Below are 18,426 nucleotides of genomic sequence, written 5' to 3'. Positions count from 1 at the left end.
ACCTGTAGAGGAAGACAGGCAGTTGGTGTAAGGAATACCTAAGGAAGATCAGCTGAGGCTTATTTTCTTCCAAACAGATTTTGTATTTCCTCAGGTTCCATAATTATATATCTTTTCTTTTTTTAGTGTTTTCCTATACGTTTATAGGTTGTAGTTGCCCTACTATGTGAAACAAATATTAGACCCGGGCGTTAAACTCCTGGTTATAAGTACAGACCTCTGTAATCTGTGGCATATGCCTCTGATGTCAGCTGAAATGAACTTTGTTCAGCAAAATGGTTTGTAAATATTGGTTTGCGTTTGGCAACAAGAGTGAACAAATCAGTATCTCTGCCTTATCCTGAGTTTATGCAAACAAACCTGCCGGTTTTACATTTGAAAATCCCAGCTCTAATGGTTTCAGTCTCAAGTGGCCCCCCATCTGTCGGTGTGTATCCGTCACCTGCAGAGCTGTTTGCCTTTGACACGGCCACTCAGCGCCGGCCTGGAGAGCACCCTCTCAGTGCTTCCCTTGCTCCAAGACCGGGTGAGGTCATTTTACTTAACGCACACAGTTTTAGTGTTCCTGACAACAGAAATGGTCAACAAGGAGCCATTCTCAGTGTGGGAAGAAAGGAGCTGACCTGGCAGGAGACGCAGCAGCTTGTCCCCTTGCTGCGTGAGCAGTGGAACATTCTTGCAGTGCATTTTCCGGCCGTGTTCTGTGAGCCGTCCATTCCCCTCCTGCTTTTGGCACAGCCCGTCTCCAGGTTAGCTGGAAAGCCTGGTGTCTCTATTTTTAAACTTGCTGTCATTTCCATGCCTTGTGGGAAGAGAAGGTGAAAAGGATCATTTGTTCTTGGGCCAAGATATCCCTCAGGCTCCCTGAACTTTTTTGAAATAAACAGGAGTGCCACCCAGCCCTAAGCCCTACTGTAACAAGCGGAATGTTTAGCCTGCTTAGTGAAAAAGACTGTTTTGTTTGCCAGAGAATGTTATCTGTTTAAAGGAATCAGTTGAGTCCTGTGGCTCTGCGTGGTGGAATGTGTGTATTTTAGGACTGAGTTGAACACATTGGGTCATGGCCTGGGGTTGGACAGGAAGACCAAACGGCAGGGCCCAGGGAGTGGCGAGAGCTCAGCAAGGGTGCTGGGGTTCGCGCGTTCCCCGCCGGCTGCCTGCACAGGCAGAGGCCGGCTGCCGCTCGGAGGGCTCGTGCTGTCGTGCGGGGCGGTGTCCCCGGGGACGGATGCTGCGGGCCGGGGCAGGGAGGCAGGGCTTGCGCAGGGTTGATGAGGGGCTGGCATTCTGCCTTTGCCCGATTCAGCGGCCTGTCTTCAAACGGGGCACAGACGCCCTGACCTCGCGGGAAGATCCTTCGAGGTGCACCCTGGCCAGATTGCTGTCTGGGACTTGGCCTTGAGAGCATCAACTTCCATGTGTACGCCTCCCGAAACTGCGTGACCTGCCTTCGGGTGCTCCTTGCTGCAGGCTTTAAGCCAGCTCTCCTTTCCCACCTCCCCTTCCTAATAGCCCTGTTGCCCCCTTACAGAAGACAAACACACCCTCAATCCAATGGGAGGCATTATTGCAGGGTGCCTGAGAGGGTACCTAGTTTTAAAAATTATTGAAGAGGTACATGTGCAGAAAAGTCTGAAGACTTCTATTAGGTTAATCTTCCTTGAGCAATCTAAATCAGTGCTGTCCCGGAGAAGTATGGTGGCAGTCATGCATGCAGACAACACTTGTAATTTTAAATTTCCTTGTGGCCACATTGAAAAAGTGAAAATCAATGGGTGAATTAATTTTAATAATACATTGTATTTAACTCAATATATCCAAACTATTATCATTTCAACATGTAATCAGTATAAAAAGCTATTAATGAGATATTTTACCTTCTGTTTTTCATATTAAGTCTTTGAAATTTGGGATATGCTTTACACTCACAGCATGGCTCAATTCAGACTTGCCTCATTTCCCGTGCTCAATAGCTCCGTGTGACTAGTGGCTGCTATACTGGATGGTGCAGTTCTAAGTGATAAAATGCATAAGCTTTAAGCTGATTGTATGTGGGAGCCAAGGAGCATTTAGATTGGTTCATGTTTGAATTATGAAAAATAGCACAAACCAGATTGAAAGGCATTGCTTAAGAGCATAAGGTCTAGAGCTGAACTGAATCCTAGCCTCACCGCTTATCTGCTGGGTGACCTTGGACGGGTTACTTAACCTCTCTTTGCATTGGTTCCCACTTTTATAAAATGAGGATGATAATAGTACCTTCTTCATAGGATTGTCATGAGGATTAAAAGTCTATTCTATATAAAGCACTTAGAAGAGTGTCTGGCATCTGGTAAGCACTATTTAAATTTTGCTACTACTATTATTATTATTCTAGTCAAACTCACCAAGGTAGCCATGGTGTGGTGGCAGAAACTAGGCTTGCTTCTCAGGAGACTTGTGCCCGCTCTCTGCCACTGATCACCTTGTGTTTGAACAAACTCTGGGAGCCTCAGCTTTTGCGGTGCTGAGTGTCGTGCCTCCTGGCTCTCAGGACACTATGCTGGGTGAACAAATGACTAAGTGTATCTCAGAGCTACCATTTTTGAATCTTCTGTCTGCCAGCATAATTTATATGTATCGAAGAAGGTGTTTTATCCCCGTTACACTTGAGGAAGTCGAGGCTCAGGAACTAGCCCCAGGTTACAGTGTTGGGCGGGGACAGAGCTGGCATTTGCGTGCGGCACCATCTCCCTGAAGCCTCTGCCCTTGAACGGTGCCACATGCTATTGCCCATGTATACATCATGATTGTTACTGAGATGTACAGGTTCACATACAGCTAAACTCTAAGTGACACACAGACGCCTTCCCATTTCCCAAGATTGCAGATTAAGCTACTATGAAATACCCCCTGATAAAAACACCTAGAAATGCCAGATAAATATAGCAAATATTTACTTAAATGGATAACAGCTTGCAAGAAAGAAGAGGAATTGGCTCTTAGGGAAGCAAAACCACAGTGAGATATGCTTTCATATCCACCAGGGAGGCTATAATCAAAAAGACAGATGATAACAAGTGTTGGTGAGGACGTGGAGACGTCAGAACCCTCATACACGGCTGGTGGGAATGTAACGTGGTGCAGCTGCTGTGGAAAACAGTTCCACGGGCAGCTCCTCAAGTGGTGAAACCTGGAGTTACACTCCTAGGTATGTGCCCAAGAGAAATGAAACCTATGTCCACACAAAAACTTGTATGCGAATGTTTATAGCAGTGTTATTCATTATAGCCAAGAAGTGGCAGCAACCCAGATGTCCATCAACTGATGAATGGATTATAAAATGTGGTATATCCATACAATGAGAAATTATTTGCCCTTAAAAAGGAATGAAGTACTGGTACATGCTACAACATAGATGAATCTTGGAAACGTTATGCTAAGGGAGAGAAGCTGGTCACAATGGATCACATATGGTATGATTCAGTTTATATGATGTGTCTGGAATAGGCAAATGTATAGAGAAAGAAAGTAGATTTGTGGTTGCTTAGGGCAGGGGGAGGGAAAATGGGGTGACTGCTAATGCATAGGGGGTTTCTTTTTGGGTTGATGAAATGTTCTGGAATTGATTGTGGTGATGGATACACCACTCTGTGGATATACTAAAAGCCGCTGAATTGTTCACTTGGAGTGAATTGTATGGTAAGTGAATTATATCACAAAAAAGCTGTTAAAAAAGAAAAGAAAGAAGAGGAAATCTCCAGGTGCCAGAAGTGAAGACGTGTAGGAGCTTGAGCTGTTCCTGCGGTGAAGGCAAAGGAGAGGAGGGCCCTTGCCACTGAAGGCTGAGGGCTTGAGATTGTGTTTGTTTAGATTTGGTTTTTATTTTTTCACGTTGTAGTTGTGAGAAGTTTTCAAAAATAGTCCCGTGGTTATAACAACAACAAAACCTCAGTCGTGTGCTCCAGCCGTCCCCACCTCCATTCCTACTTCCCAGGGCAGCTACGTTCTCTTACCTTACACCTTAGCCTCCATGTTCTTAAAAGCACCTGATTCACTGCTCTTGCTCGATTTTTCCATCTTGCCCACAGTCTGCTGACGTCCCTCTGGGGAAGAGGCGCTTCCATACACTCGCCTCTCCACCTCTCAGGATACATGTTTCCTGCCCTCGTCTGCCTCACAAAGTTAAATCACAATTTTGTTTTGCTTGGTTTCTCTTTGAACCGCTGTCAGTGTTTGCTCTGTGAGGGGTTTGGGAGGGGGCTTTGTGTCAGGGAGGTGTTGGGGAAGTAAGGGCGCCGAGGGGGCTGGTCGAGGATCAGAGGAAAGTCACTAAGGACAGACGGACCCGCCAAGGGTTGCTGGTGAAGAGGCCTGTGGTAGGCTGTTTCCCCTGTGTTGGGTGGAGGCCTGAGGCCCCTGGAGGTCAGCAGGGCTGGCAGGTGGGAAGACAAGCTGGCCGTGAGGCAGGGGGCAGTGAGGCCAGGCTGGAGTGGCAAAGACACCTTCATCAGTGTGGGGACAGACGCCCTACAGAGTTAAACGCTGCTGCTCCACTTCCGCCTTCCCAGTGTCCTGCAGATCTTTCTCGTGAATCCTAACCTGGAAGCCCAGAGAGGGGAATGTGGGAAGCCTGGCCGTGAATTAGCTAAGTCAGGGTGCAGACCCCTGCAGTGGCTATCAGAAGTGTGGATCCAGACACCTCAGGAAAATCATCTGTTTTATCTTTTGTTGGAGCCTTCCATCCTCCTGCTCCAATTCAAAAATATGAAAGTTGGTTTCAGCTGACTGTTCTATTATATCCTATTCTTGGGATGCTAATCCTGTATCTTGTTTTTCTCTGTCTCTTTTCTCTTGCTTGAGAACACTGCTCCTTGATGTGTTGTAAATTTTTATTGTGTGCTTATGTTCAGTGAAGTGTTTTCTGTGGGATTCCACAAAATTAGGGCAGTACTGCTCCCGAGCAGTGTTTGCTTTGCTTCTGCCGGGCATCTGCGAGACTCCAGCCTAAATATGATCATTTCTCAGCTAGGAGCCCATGTATATACAGAAATTATAATTTTGGATCCCAAACATGAATGAGAATAGACCCAGTGTTTCAGTGTCTCAGCGTAAATTTTTATTTCCTCATGCGGAGTCCAACAGAGACCCGCTTCCCCTGCGTCCATAAGTGGATTTCTTTTGAATGGCTCAGTTTGATACAGGGAACCTCAGTTCCAGCTCCTACCTCTCACAGGCCCAAAGTTTGATCTCTTATCTCTGTTCCGGTTTAACATGGCATAGTGATGCATATATTTACCCACTTCCTTCTGACCCTAAAATGATGATGAAGGGGTAAAAAAATACAAAAGAGCGAGACAGTGGGAGAATGTGAGAGGTGACCACAACAAAAATTTTAAAGCTGGAAAATAGATGGGTGACTAATAACTAATAATTAGTCAACAGACCAGAGAAAAGCTGAAATTTATGCTGGAAGTGCGAGAAACCCAGCTGGGAAGGCTTTTGGAAACATATCCATAATATGGTCTTCTTAAGTCGGGCCTTTTGCTGGGAATGTCAGTGTTACTGCATTGCTGTCATCTGTGACTCAGAATTTAACTACTTGTTTTTTCTGTGTGGCTCTTATATTGCAGGAAATATGAGTGAGCCTTCTGTTATCTGGCATGTTTTAGGGAAGGACATCTGAAAAATTAAATATTGTCCTTAACGCTTACTATGTATTCCAAATATGCGGTGCTTTCCAAGAGCTAACAAAGTTGAATCTGGGAGTTTAGAATTGGAAGGGTACAAAGGTATAATTTAGTACATCCTTCTGTTTTAAGTGTGAAGAAGTTGAGGCTCAAAGAGTTGAAATGACTTGTGCAGGATTATACAGCTAATTACTGACAGAGTTGGGAGTAGCAAATAGGGCTCCCTACTCCCTGCGTATGTCTGTGCATCACAGAGGGCATAAAATGTACTTAAACGAGAATATCTGGAACATTCTTTTTCTTTTTTTTTTAAGATTTTATTTTTGCTTTTTCTCCCAAAGCTCCCTGGTACATAGTTGTGTATCTTCAGTTGTGGGTCCCTCTAGTTGTGGCATGTGGGACGCCACCTCAGCATGGCCGACGAGCAGTGCCATGTCCGTGCCCAGGATCTGAACCAGCAAAACCCTGGGCCTCCGAAAAGGAGTGCGTGAACCCAACTACTGGGCCACGGGGCTGGGCCCCGGAACATTATTTAATTTTCCTTGGCTAATTTATAGGATTCCTCAAAAGGGCTTTATAGGTATAAACCCCATAAACCTTGGGATGTAATATGTGTGATATGTAGTCAGACCGCTAGCTCTCAAGCTTTTTCATGCTTTATGTTTACTAAAAGATAAGATCTTGGGATGAAATTGCTTGCTAATATTAAGAAGTGTTTACACACCTGCCTTAGCTGTATACATATGGATATCATTGGGATCCTAGGTTTTCTTCAATTTCAGTCAAAGGGAAAACCCCTAACGATGTTCTAGAAGCAGCTCAGAAGTACAAGATCTCATTTTTAAGTTCACACATTTTACTCCCATTGGATGGGAGAGGTTGGCAAGAGGAGTGGGGTCATTTCCATTTAAGAGTTTTAGGACAGCTGGTTTGGCTTTTTGTAGTAGTCCTAAACTGAAGTGGTTGAATGATGGCGAGTTCTAATTAGGAAAGTGCTGGAGTTTATTTGTGTTTTTTGCTCCATAGCACTCTTAAGTGCTCCTTAGTGGCCCGTTTTGAGTGTCTTTTCTGAAAGCATAAATAGATCCTCTCTGCTGGACCTTTACTATGGTAACATTTAATGGTTTTAATTAATATTGGGGTTTAAACTTTACAGATATAATACTTCTAAAAAGATGCAGTGTCCCCCATGACCAAAGTAGGTAGAAAAGCCTTACTTGAAATGGCTCAACAGACGTGTTTAGTAAGGTGCTGGCCCGGTGGCGCAGTGGTTAAGTGCGCACGTTCCGCCTTGGTGGCCTGGGGTTCGCCGGTTCGAGTCCCGGGTGTGGACATGGCACTGCTTGGACCACCATGCTGTGGTAGGTGTCCCACATATAAAATAGAGGAAGATGGGCACGGATGTTAGCTCAGGGCCGGGCTTCCTCAGCAAAAAGAGAGGAGGATTGGCAGATGTTAGCTCAGGGCTAGTCTTCCTCAAAAAAAAAAGTATAGTTTGGTAAGCTTGAGCATTTATCTTGACTTAAAAAAATACTATATCAATTACCTACAAAAATGATCACATGTAAAATGAGAGATTGCTTTTATTTCGCTTTTATAACATGGTTTATTATCTTGCAGTGTGTGAACTTAAATCTCCCTCCATGAGTGACTTTCTGTGGGGACTGGAGAACTCTGGCTGGTTAAGGCACATCAAGGCCATCATGGATGCAGGAATCTTCATTGCAAAGGTATGCGAGTGCAGAGAAAACGAATCAAGGGGCACACCAGCCAGTGCACTCTGACTTCAAAGTGGATGTCCTTTTCCCTCCCCATTGGCTGCCCTGTGCTAAGCTGTGCTGCACCGACCGAGGAGCTGGCTTCGCAGAGCTCCAGAGTTTGTCCTCTGAAGATGCGATGTTGTGAAAGAGAAGGCAGTGCTCAGTTGATCGTATGTCAGCACACAGGTCAACTGGTGAAATATTTTCAGGATATTCTCTCTTCAGTTAGGCTTAGTTCTAGATGGAGGAATTTTCCATAGGAGGGTAGACCCAAACATGAGGCACTTCAGTGATCGAGGCCTGAGGCTTCGATCTTAGTAAACAGCTCCTCCTTTCTAATGATGGCATAAGCAAAAGTCATGTTCTCGAAATGTGGTAGGTGAATTCTGTTCTGCCATAGGAAGAATCCTGCTGCAACTTTCATACAAGCTGTTTTTGAATGCATTGTCTGTTTTGTGGTTTTTTTTTTTTTTTAAAGATTTTTTTATTATTTCCTTTTTCTCCCCAAAGACCCCTGGTACATAGTTGTATATTCTTCGTTGTGGGTTCTTCTAGTTGTGGCATGTGGGACGCTGCCTCAGCGTGGCTTGATGAGCAGTGCCATGTCCGCGCCCAGGATTCGAACCAACGAAACACTGGGCCGCCTGCAGCGGAGCGCACGAACCCAACCACTCGGCCATGGGGCCAGCCCCTGTTTTGTGGGTTTTTTAATAAATTCAGATTTATATGTTTTTCCTGATGACATGGTATGCTCCCGTTTATTAGATAATTCATTTATTCAACAAATATTTATTTAGTGCCAGGCATTTTTCTAAGTGCTGAGGATGCAATGCTGAATAAGCCAGAGCAAGTCTCTTCCCTCAGAGAGCTGACGTTCTGGTGTGGGAGACAGAAAATGAATAAAAATAGAATTTCAGGTAGTGATAAATGCTATGACAACATCTCTGCCGTGTTTCCCAATTTCTGTTTCCTGCCAAGATACTCAGCAAAAAATTGTGTGTCCATTTGCCGTGGCAAATAGAAATTCTTCTCTTAGCGGAGACCTGCTGAGAGTTTTACCTTTGTTTTCTCCTCCTTCGCTCCACCACTGTGTCCATTACGTGGTTCTTATCCTTTTATCTCTAATTTCGTAGTTTTACAATTTCTAGTTTTGATGTCTTTTCCCTTTTGGAAATGATTGAGGCCAGTAGGAACTCTGGAATTTCCATATAGGAAAGGCTTGAGGTGGGAACCTGGAGGGGCGTGGGGAGGGGAAGGTGGGCTGGGAGACCCATCCTGCAGGTGCGTCTGCACGGGAAGCATCTTCTGTGCAGTACATGTGCTTGGCTGAGGTGGCCTGGGTGGTGGCTTCCCGATGTAGCGAAGGAGAGGGAAAGCTGGTGCAGCAGCCCACGCCTTGGCTCTGCGCTAACTGGATGGGGGCATGAATGCTAAATAAATGGACACTTTTGTGTTTTGTTGTTTTGCCTGTTTCTTTCGGTAGGTATAAAACCACATCTGGCTCTGATGAAAGATGTTTCCTTTTTATAGTCGTTCTTTGTGACTTTGCTGATCTTGTGTTTTTTAGGCAGTTTCAGAGGAAGCGGCAAGTGTGCTCGTTCACTGTTCCGATGGCTGGGACAGGACTGCTCAGGTGTGCTCGGTGGCCAGCCTCCTGCTGGATCCGCACTACCGGACTCTGAAGGGATTCATGGTGAGTGCGGCGCCCGGCCGCCCTCCCACGCCGGGCCTCGAACACAATGGACCTGTCTGTTGGCAACTATTGACAATTTTTTTTTCCCCCTCATTAGATCAGCAAGATCGATTAAAGGGGAAAAATTGAAATAGGCTTGGAGTAAAGAGGTGAATTTCTGGGATGGTGGAACCAATTCAAGTCAATGCTATTGAATGTGAATGTGGGGGCATATATATTCAGTAGTTTGTAAAATAGGGAGTTTTATATGTCATTTGCTCATAAGTATTTCAAGTTTGAGGTTACATGTGAATATATAACAGAAAACACTTTTCAGAAAAAACAATCGGAGAAAAAGTTTTGTATATTATGCATGTAAAAAGTCCTTGAGAGGAAAACCTGTTTTCACTTACTGCTTTCATCTTTTAAGTAGTCCTTACAACTCTGGATGAGGATATTGAAAATTTCTCAGTGTTTTGTGTGTTCTTTGCTGAAATTATGAGTACATCCTCTCCTAGATTTTGTACCTTTTAGGGGTGCGTCAAAACATGACATGTTGCTTCCAACGGCAGAATATTTGTGTAGTTGCCTGGAATGGTGAAGCTCTGGCTAAGCTGGAACCATACTTTTTTTTGGGGGGGGGGTGGAGGATGAGGAAGATTGTCCCTGAACTAACATCCGTGCCAATCCTCCTCCACCCTGCATGTGGGACGCTGCCACAGCATGGCCCAAAGAGTCGTGCGCAGGTCCACAACTGGGATCCAAACCCACAAACCCTGGGCCACCAGAGCAGAGCGCACGGACTTAACCACTATACCACTGGGCCGGCCCCTGGAACCATTCTGTTAAAGTGACTGCAGGGACTTCCTAGTGACTGAGAGATGACCTGGTTCCTGCCTCCTGAACCATGATTTGGTAGAAAGTGCTTCGCTGACTCCTGAGTCCATGCGAGGGATAGATGCTGACAGAGGAGCCTGAATGGGATCTCTCTAGTGTAGCTCTCCTTTATCAAGTAAGAGCAGCTGACACTCTGTGGACAGGAGAGAAGAGGCAGTTTCTTCTCTTGGGCTGTTTCTTTTTGAAAGTGTCAGAGAACTTCCAGTTACCTGTGAGAGCACTGAGACTTGAGAGTTACACTCCTGCTTCAGACCCTCGCCTGGACTGGACTCAGGAGTAGGGGAGGTGGGTGTTCCGTGTCACACATTCACCACGGGGCCTCTCTGCTTCACACCATCCGTTACCATCATGGACTCTTTTCTGAATCTGCCCCATTAAATTTACAAGTTGTCGAGGACAAACTTCAACTACTCCGTGTGTTTTTTTAGGGCAAACCTCTGGTCATTTTAGAGCATTGGCGATATTGATGGGATTATTCTATACTATTTGACTTTAAAAGTTTTAAAATCCGGACAATTTGAGATCATGAACTCATGTTACCCCTGACTTCAAAGCAGGGCTGAAACTTCTAATATCCCCCAAACCCCTATCCTTTTAGAGTTCTTCTAATGTGTAGTAAAGATCACTGGAAAATACTACTAATTGTTTCTTGTAAAAAGGTTGGTATTTGATCTACTAAGAGGCAGCATCATATATTGGTTAAGAGATGGGCTTTGGTGTAGGAAGAACTAGGTTATGAGGTGGCATCGACCGCTTCCTAGTAGTGTGATCTTAGGTGAGTATTTAATTTCTCTTTCAGTTTCCCCTTCTGTAAAATGAGAGAGATGATAATACCTATCCCACACTGAACTGAGACCAGATATGAAGCAATATGAACAGTGCCTCATAGAAGGCACTCAGGGGCTGGTGTTAGTACATTTTCACATATCCATGACTTTGGCCCTTCCGACATGCATTTCTATATTGGTGGATAATGAAGCTCAATCATTTGCCGGTTACCTGAGGATAGTGACTTCTGCTCCAAGAACTTTTGAATTCTTCAACATTATTGGTTGTGGTCTCTTATTTTCCCTTGTTTGCGTCTCTCTCTGATATTTATCTTCTTTCTTGTGTAGGTATTAATTGAAAAGGACTGGATTTCCTTTGGTCATAAGTTTAATCACAGGTAAAATATTTAAAAATCTGTTGCTTTGAATGTTTAGGATAAAAAAATCTGTTTCTGAAGTTGTCAATTGAGCAGGGGGGAAAGAGCTTTATTTTTAGAAAGTTTCTTTGTATATCTTATTCAGAAAGTTAAAATTTTGTTATATTCATTGTATCACAGATAAATAAAGTTCTGAGTACTCTTATTATTTGTTAGGCAGAACTAATTAATGTTAAATTGTTCCAGAAGAGACAGAATGCTTATTAATTGACCTAGAAAGGATTGGCTTTCCCTTCCTCCTACCAAATGCATTTGATTTACTAAATTATTCCCTTTTTGAAGTGCAAACATTCACTTTAAGCTTCAAGTTGTGAAATGCCTGTGTAACAGTTTCTCTGTGATCTTTCACACTGGGAGTTAAATTGGGCTTGTCCTAAGGCATTTGTGTCATAGGTGAAGTTTGACCCAGATGTCTCTGGAGAGGTAATGTAGGATGGTGGCCCAGGCTTTGGAGCCAGATAGATCTAATTCTAAATCCAGGCTGTGGCATTTACTAGCTGTGTGGCCTTGGGCATCTGTCCTCTCTGAGCACTGGTCTCCCATCTGTGAAATGGGGATACCCTCCCTATTCCACAGTGTTGGAGCAAGGATTTTCAAAAAGTCTATGTAAGTAGCCTACTCCTTGCCTGGACCATCTACTAGGCTTTTAATAAGCAGAAGCTATTGTTTTTAGAGTGACCAACCTCCTTTTGTTAGTGTTTATAGTAATGCTTGCCTTGTGTTCAGGTGTTCTCTAATCTCTGAATGTTAACTGTCGTAGCTAGTGTAGTCTAAATTTAGGCAGCATGCTAATAATAATTTAATCAGATATTTTGATATGCATTTTCAATGTGTTTTCCTAAAATAAATTATAAGTTCATGGAACTGCTCATACTTATTTTTGTAGTTTTTCCATTTAACATTAATTGAGCATTCATTCTGTGGTTTTCTGGAACCCTATTTTTATAATTATTTTTCTAGGAAAGCACAATGATTCTATTTTACAAATGGGAAAATTAAAGCCCCCAATTTAGTGACTTTTTTTGTTTGTTTTTAAAGATTGGCACCTGAACTAACATCTGTTGCCAATCTTTTATTTTCCTTCTTCTTCTTCTCCCCAAAGCCCCCCAGTACATAGTTGTATGTTCTAGTTGCAGATCCTTCTAGTTGTGCTGTGTGGGATGCTGCCTCAGCATGGCCTGATGAGCAGTGCCACGCTGGTGGCCAAGATCCAAACTGGTGAAATCCCAGGCCGCCGAAGTGGAGTATGCAAACTTAACCACTTGGCCACGAGGTTGGCCTGCTGGTGACCTTTTTAATGTCACATTGTTATTTTCGGTTTTGGGGTTCTACTATCTGCTAAGCAGTTAGGATCTCTGAGATAGTGGATACATGTAGAGAGAATATGGAAATGGCTGAAGACTAGCTGGATAATTGTTTTATGAGGAAAGAATATATTAGACAGTCCTTTTTAAAGCTACCAAAGGTGAGTGGAACTGAAACTTTTGAGAAGTTTCCAGACAATTCTTGGAACAACTCCTTGCTCGTTTCTGTTCAAGTTGATTGTCCATTGCCGAGAGGATGAAGTTCTATATTGTTAGTTTGTTCTTGATGGCACCCAAATCACCCTTTTGGATTCTTTGTAAAATTCACGTAATAGTGTAAAGGACTAGGCAGTCCTCACTGAGGGATGTGGGGGAGAAGACCCTGATGTGCTCTTGAGAACAAAGATACGAGAGATAAAGGTATCTGGGAATCTGTGGTCACGCGGAAATAAATTACATGACAAGTTTTAACACTGCTCTAGAAATGGAAATATGCCCAGAATTTGGGAAACTGCAGTGTTTTCAAGTTGTCTTTCTTCTTCATTCCTTCCCAACACAACAACACAAAGGTGAAAAACTCTAAAGTTGCTTGGACATTCTTTCTCACTCTCCCACTAGACACTAATTAAAAGAAAGTGGAAGGTTTATTTCAAATGTTCTTATGTACTTTTAAAATTTGAATTAAAGAATGCTCTTTTTCCATGGAAAGTGGCCTTGAATTTTATCCCTAGCACGAACTTTCTTTCGTAACTACAACATGACCATATCCCTTGTCTACGTAGACCTTCACTACAAAGTTCCTCTTGAAATTTTAACTTAAAAGCTTAGTTTTTCCACTTCTTCTGTATTCCAGGTTTATAAGATTTCCTTAGGAACTAGGGTTGCCTTTATGATTGTTTTTGCATTTATAGCTTTCAAATTTAAAAGAGAAAAGAAAAGGAAAAAAAAAAACTTGCAGTAAAAAGCCTCTAATACTTTGTTTTATAGATATGGCAATCTAGATGGTGACCCAAAAGAAATCTCTCCAATTATCGACCAGTTCATTGAGTGTGTCTGGCAGTTAATGGAACAGTTTCCTTGTGCCTTTGAGTTCAATGAGAGGTTTCTGATTCACATTCAACATCACATTTATTCCTGCCAGTTTGGAAACTTCCTATGTAATAGCCAAAAGGAGAGACAAGAACTCAAGTGAGTGTTTGGTGTTTAATTTTCATCTCAAGATTTTGTGACTGAGAATTTCAGATGGCCTTTCATAATTTTGAAGACTGTTTTAGCCACGCATCTATACTGACAGATTTATGTTATTTTCTTTTTTCTGACATCACTTCATAAATGGTTTAATGTCATCAACTGACAGAGAAGATAGGTACAAGTTCATTTCCCCCCATTTCTTGCTTGATATCCACAGACAGCTTGGTAGACTTGACACACTAATATTGAAATGAAACTCTCTGGAGTCAGAGAAGGTGATTTGCACATTTAAAAGGAAAAAGTTAGACATCTTTAGTGGATATATTCTCAGATTAAAACTGTATTGCTTTTATCCAGAGGGAAAAAGTAGATGAAATGTGGATTTGAAAATAAATTATGAAGTCAAAAACTTAACAGCAAATAAGAGAACATTTTTGAAATTTTCATAAAATAAAGTGATTTTAACTATAGTGTACATAATAATATCAGATTTAATTTTGGAAATGGTCAGTTCAAATAAAATAGATGCCACTAGTTTTATACTGTCTGAACAGGAAGAAAATAACTTTTTCTAGTGGATACTAGTTTGTTTTCTCTAAGGAACTTCAGTGTGACTCCTGATACATGGTAATAATTTAAGAGTAGCAGAGTGCATCCTTTAAGCTCACCTGTTTTCCTAGATAGTTTTGTGGTTTGTTGCGATAGACTAGCCAATTTAATGGTAACTGGTTGGGTTTGAATCCTGGCTGTTCCACGCACTAGCTACGTGACTTTGGGAAACGACTTAATCTCTCTAAGTCAGTTTCTTCATCTGTAAAATGGACATATCTCGTAGGAAGAAAGAAAACATGTGAAGCATTTAAATAGTACCTGGCAAATAATGAAAATTCAATGACTATTTGGGGAAAAATCCCCCCCAAATCACATAGTTTTAGTTTACACTCAGAGGAATTAAACATCGTGTCGAGTTGAGACTATTAGAGTGTCCTGCTATACCATGAAGACAGACAGACTGTGAATTTCCCTGCTACAGAACAGGGACACCTGATGCTCAGCTAACAATTACTGGGCCCTTTCCAGCTTTAACATTACATATCTACTATTTATAAGAACCAACATAGGTCATTTTCAGGCTTGTTTTCTTTATAACAGAATTCAAGAAAGAACGTACTCTTTATGGGCTCACCTATGGAAGAATCGGGCCGACTACATGAATCCTCTATTTAGAGCTGACCACAGTCAGACCCAGGGAATCCTTCGTCTGCCCACGACGCCATGCAACTTCATGTACAAGTATGTGAACCTCTAGGACCTCACTAGGTATAGTTATGAACTTAGATTCTGGCACTGTTTAATATTTGGAGGCCGAAGTGTATGAAACACTGAGCTTTAAGGCTTTTCTGGACAGAAAACACACCAAAGGAAGATACTTGAAAATCTGATCTGGTATTTTGCCAGTGTCTCCTCTCCCTCTCCTTTTCTCCTAAAGGTGGAATTTTCTTTAGAAGTTGATGTTTTGTAATAATGATGTCTTAAAACGTAAGTTCCAATTTACTTAAGAGTGAAAGGGAGAGAGGGAGGGAGGAGGGAAAAAAGGAAGGAAAGATGGAAAGGGGACTGAATAAACCAAGTGCCTTATACACGTGGAATCACAAGTTTAGGTAGTGATCATGACATAAGCTCCCTTCTTTCTCTGCTGAATCAAGTCCTGGTGGAACTATGTCCCTGTGGAAATAAGTTATTTTAAGACTGTGTCTATTGGGCTGGGGAGGCAGGGTGGCATCACACAGACTGTACTAGGTATGTACTAAGTATGTCTGTTAGGTTTTACCTTCGGCTTTTTTTTTTTAGGCTTGTATGATGTGGAAGGGAGACTCAGAAGTCAACAAAAAGACAAAATTACACAGAATAAACTAAGAAACCACATTCCTTCTTCCTACTCACTCCCCACACACGCTTAGTGGCTTCTATTCCTCAATTTGTTTTTGTTCTTAATTATTTCAGTCTAAATTATTTCCCCAGAATTTTATGGCAGAATATTAATTCTATCACACTTTGAAAAAAAAAAAGCCTCATGTTTGTGTAAAAGAGCAGTTCTGAGTGTTGCTGAGACACACTGCAGTCGCCTGCATTGCAACTGAGTTGTCATTCATAGCCAGTCAACAAATATACTGTTGAGGTCAAGCACTGTTCTAGGCACTGTGGGCAAAACAGTGAATGGCACGGAGTCCTTGCCCTCGAAGTACTTTTCTAAGTAGAGAGTGGATCTCTGGATATCCCTATGATAATACTGTTGATTCTCATTTGCGTTCCAGTGTGCTTGATTGTACAGGATACAAAAGGATTTATTACAAATACAACTGTAAATTTTGGGTGGTGATAAAAACAAGCTAAAACCCTCAAATTTAAAAGACTCCCTTTGCAGCTGAAATATTCTAAATGTTAATACAATCACTAATTTTCCAAGATTTCTTCAAAACTAAGAGCATTTTCTTAAACCAAAAAAAAAAAAAAAAGGTAACGTACTACTTCAGTGTATTTTAGAAGAATATATTATAGGCTTTCTAATTCAGTACCATATATACAAGTAGACTCCTCATGAATTTACTCTCTGCAGAAGTTTACTGACCCAAGATACAGAAAACATCAACATGAAATGACCTTAAGTGGGTGGCTTTTTTGAGCCTGTAATTTGCCTTTGGTTATTATTAGGACTGTAGGACTGTGGTATTAAAGATACCTTAGAAGACCTGCGAATGTGAATTTCCAGACTGTGGTGCGGTGGCATCATACAGCTCTGCCGTCCTTTCCAGGTTTTGGAGTGGAATGTATAACCGCTTTGAAAAGGGACTGCAGCCCCGGCAGTCAGTGACGGATTACCTCATGGCAGTGAAGGAGGAAACCCAGCAGCTGGAGGAAGAACTAGAGGCCCTGGAAGAAGTAAGACACGCTTGCTCTTGTTAGGCTGTTTTCTGTGCTTATTTCGTGATGATCACTGCTCCAGGCAAGCGTCTCATGTCTTAGAATATGTAAAATGCAGCAACACAGCCATTCGTATTTTTAACCAGTCGGCAACCTGAAAACAACCGCACGAAGTGAGTGCCCAGATTAACTGAAGCCCAGACCGAGGCGCTCAATACATGCCAGACGTGGCCTTGTGGCTCGCTTCCACGGTTTGCTGAACGAGGTGGCTGTTCCTACTATAGGTCAGGTTTTTTTGGTTACTGTTATTTGAGAGTACTAAAATGAATTCTTTCTGCAGAATACACGAAAACAATGGGATTCAAAGTGAAAAAACAAAATCAGATATATACACTTGTAGTAAAAATTTATTTCCCCACTTTTAAGAAGAATAATGATGTTTTATTAATCTATAAATAATAGCTGGGACTGACTATCAACAGTCTATTGTTTGACCTTTATAACTTCCACTACTTGGCCAGGAAGGTTATAATAACTTACATGTTTTCCTTAATTTTGTAACTTTGTTTCCAGTGATATCACTCATTTAGTTGATCACCAAAACCCACTTGGATGCTTCGCTTCATTCTGCTTGACTCATCTTCTTAAAACCCCATAACATCATCATGTCATTCACTTGCTCAAGAATTGACACTCAGTTCCTGTTGTCTGGACCACATTCTGAATTTAGGCTAAATATTTTAAATAAGATGAAAACCTCCACCCCCTCTACACCCCCAGATCATATGTAGTGTAGAAACTGTATTAGGATGAAGGCCGGGAAACTGTCAGTAAGTTAAAGTTCTTCATTATAGTTCATGAAGCAATAATGTGACTGGAAGAGAACTTCCAGTTTCCTACTTTCAGACTGATAAATGTCTAAATGAAGGTTGGCAAAATATCACAAGTCGAGTTGCAAGAAAGTCTACTCCTTTATCCAAGTGGATATTCACCTGCATGTCACCCCTGAAAATGACGGCCCAGGGGAAATGGTACGTTATGATTCAGGAACCCCAACAATAGAGATGGTCATTTAGAGGAAGCTGGTGAGGCTGACTCCTTTGGTTCCCCCATAACATTCCTAGAAACCGTCACCTTTCAAGACAGAAATACGAAAGATCTTAAGTCTAGAGATGCAAACTCAAGTGCATACTGGAGAAAGATGGATAAAATCACTTTAGGAAGTTAAACTGTTGGTTTTGAGAACTTTTGAAACCAAGCATAAATCTTACTCTATTATGAATCTGCAAGGGTTAAACAAAGTGTCTTTGACCTATATGAAGAGCTCTGCCTTAATTTTACATTATTGGAGAAACAGTTTTTAACTCTGTGCATAAAATCACGACCTCACAAAAAATCCTGATGCCTGGGCTTATCTAAGCCTGGAGATTCTGATGGAGAAGCTTTAGAGTGCCATAGATGACTGTGGGTTGCCACCAGGGCTGACGCCTGGAACTAAACAACACATGCAGAGGACTGAAATGAGGCACAGGTTAGGTTTTAGAATTCTGCAGCTGTGGTACCAGCGACTAGGCCTTTTGTCATTCAAAGTCCCCTCATGTCATCACTGGGCCAGTTTTATTTACTCTTCCTAAAGATGTCCAAGGTTTATGAGAAGCTTAGGATTCCATTAATCTATTCCAGTATTCTTTTTGTTAAAACACTACTAATAAAAAAGAATTACTTAGAATATCTAAAAGTACCTTAATTAAAAACCTTTGGCTCTTTGTTCCTTAAAACAAAGTCAAAATTGCTCAGCCTGGCATTT

The 18,426-nt window shown here is 42.1% G+C and overlaps 1 protein-coding gene across 4 annotated transcripts in view; it reads left to right on the top strand.

Moving 5' to 3' along the window:
• MTMR7 (myotubularin related protein 7) overlaps positions 1-18,426 on the top strand; it is a 107,604-nt gene that overhangs the window by 84,792 nt on the left and 4,386 nt on the right. For all 4 annotated transcript variants that reach the window (XM_046648374.1, XM_046648375.1, XM_046648373.1 and 1 more), the window contains 6 exons: positions 7,290-7,399; positions 8,997-9,122; positions 11,114-11,163; positions 13,494-13,694; positions 14,850-14,990; positions 16,511-16,637. In XM_046648374.1, the coding sequence (XP_046504330.1) occupies positions 7,290-7,399; positions 8,997-9,122; positions 11,114-11,163; positions 13,494-13,694; positions 14,850-14,990; positions 16,511-16,637 (755 nt within the window). The remainder of the gene's footprint in view (positions 1-7,289; positions 7,400-8,996; positions 9,123-11,113; positions 11,164-13,493; positions 13,695-14,849; positions 14,991-16,510; positions 16,638-18,426) is intronic.

This window comes from Equus quagga, chromosome 22, assembly GCF_021613505.1.
Source record: "Equus quagga isolate Etosha38 chromosome 22, UCLA_HA_Equagga_1.0, whole genome shotgun sequence".
Classification (NCBI taxonomy): Eukaryota; Metazoa; Chordata; class Mammalia; order Perissodactyla; family Equidae; genus Equus; species Equus quagga.
Note: the sequence above shows the minus strand (reverse complement) of the source record. Positions and strands in the feature narration are given on the sequence as shown.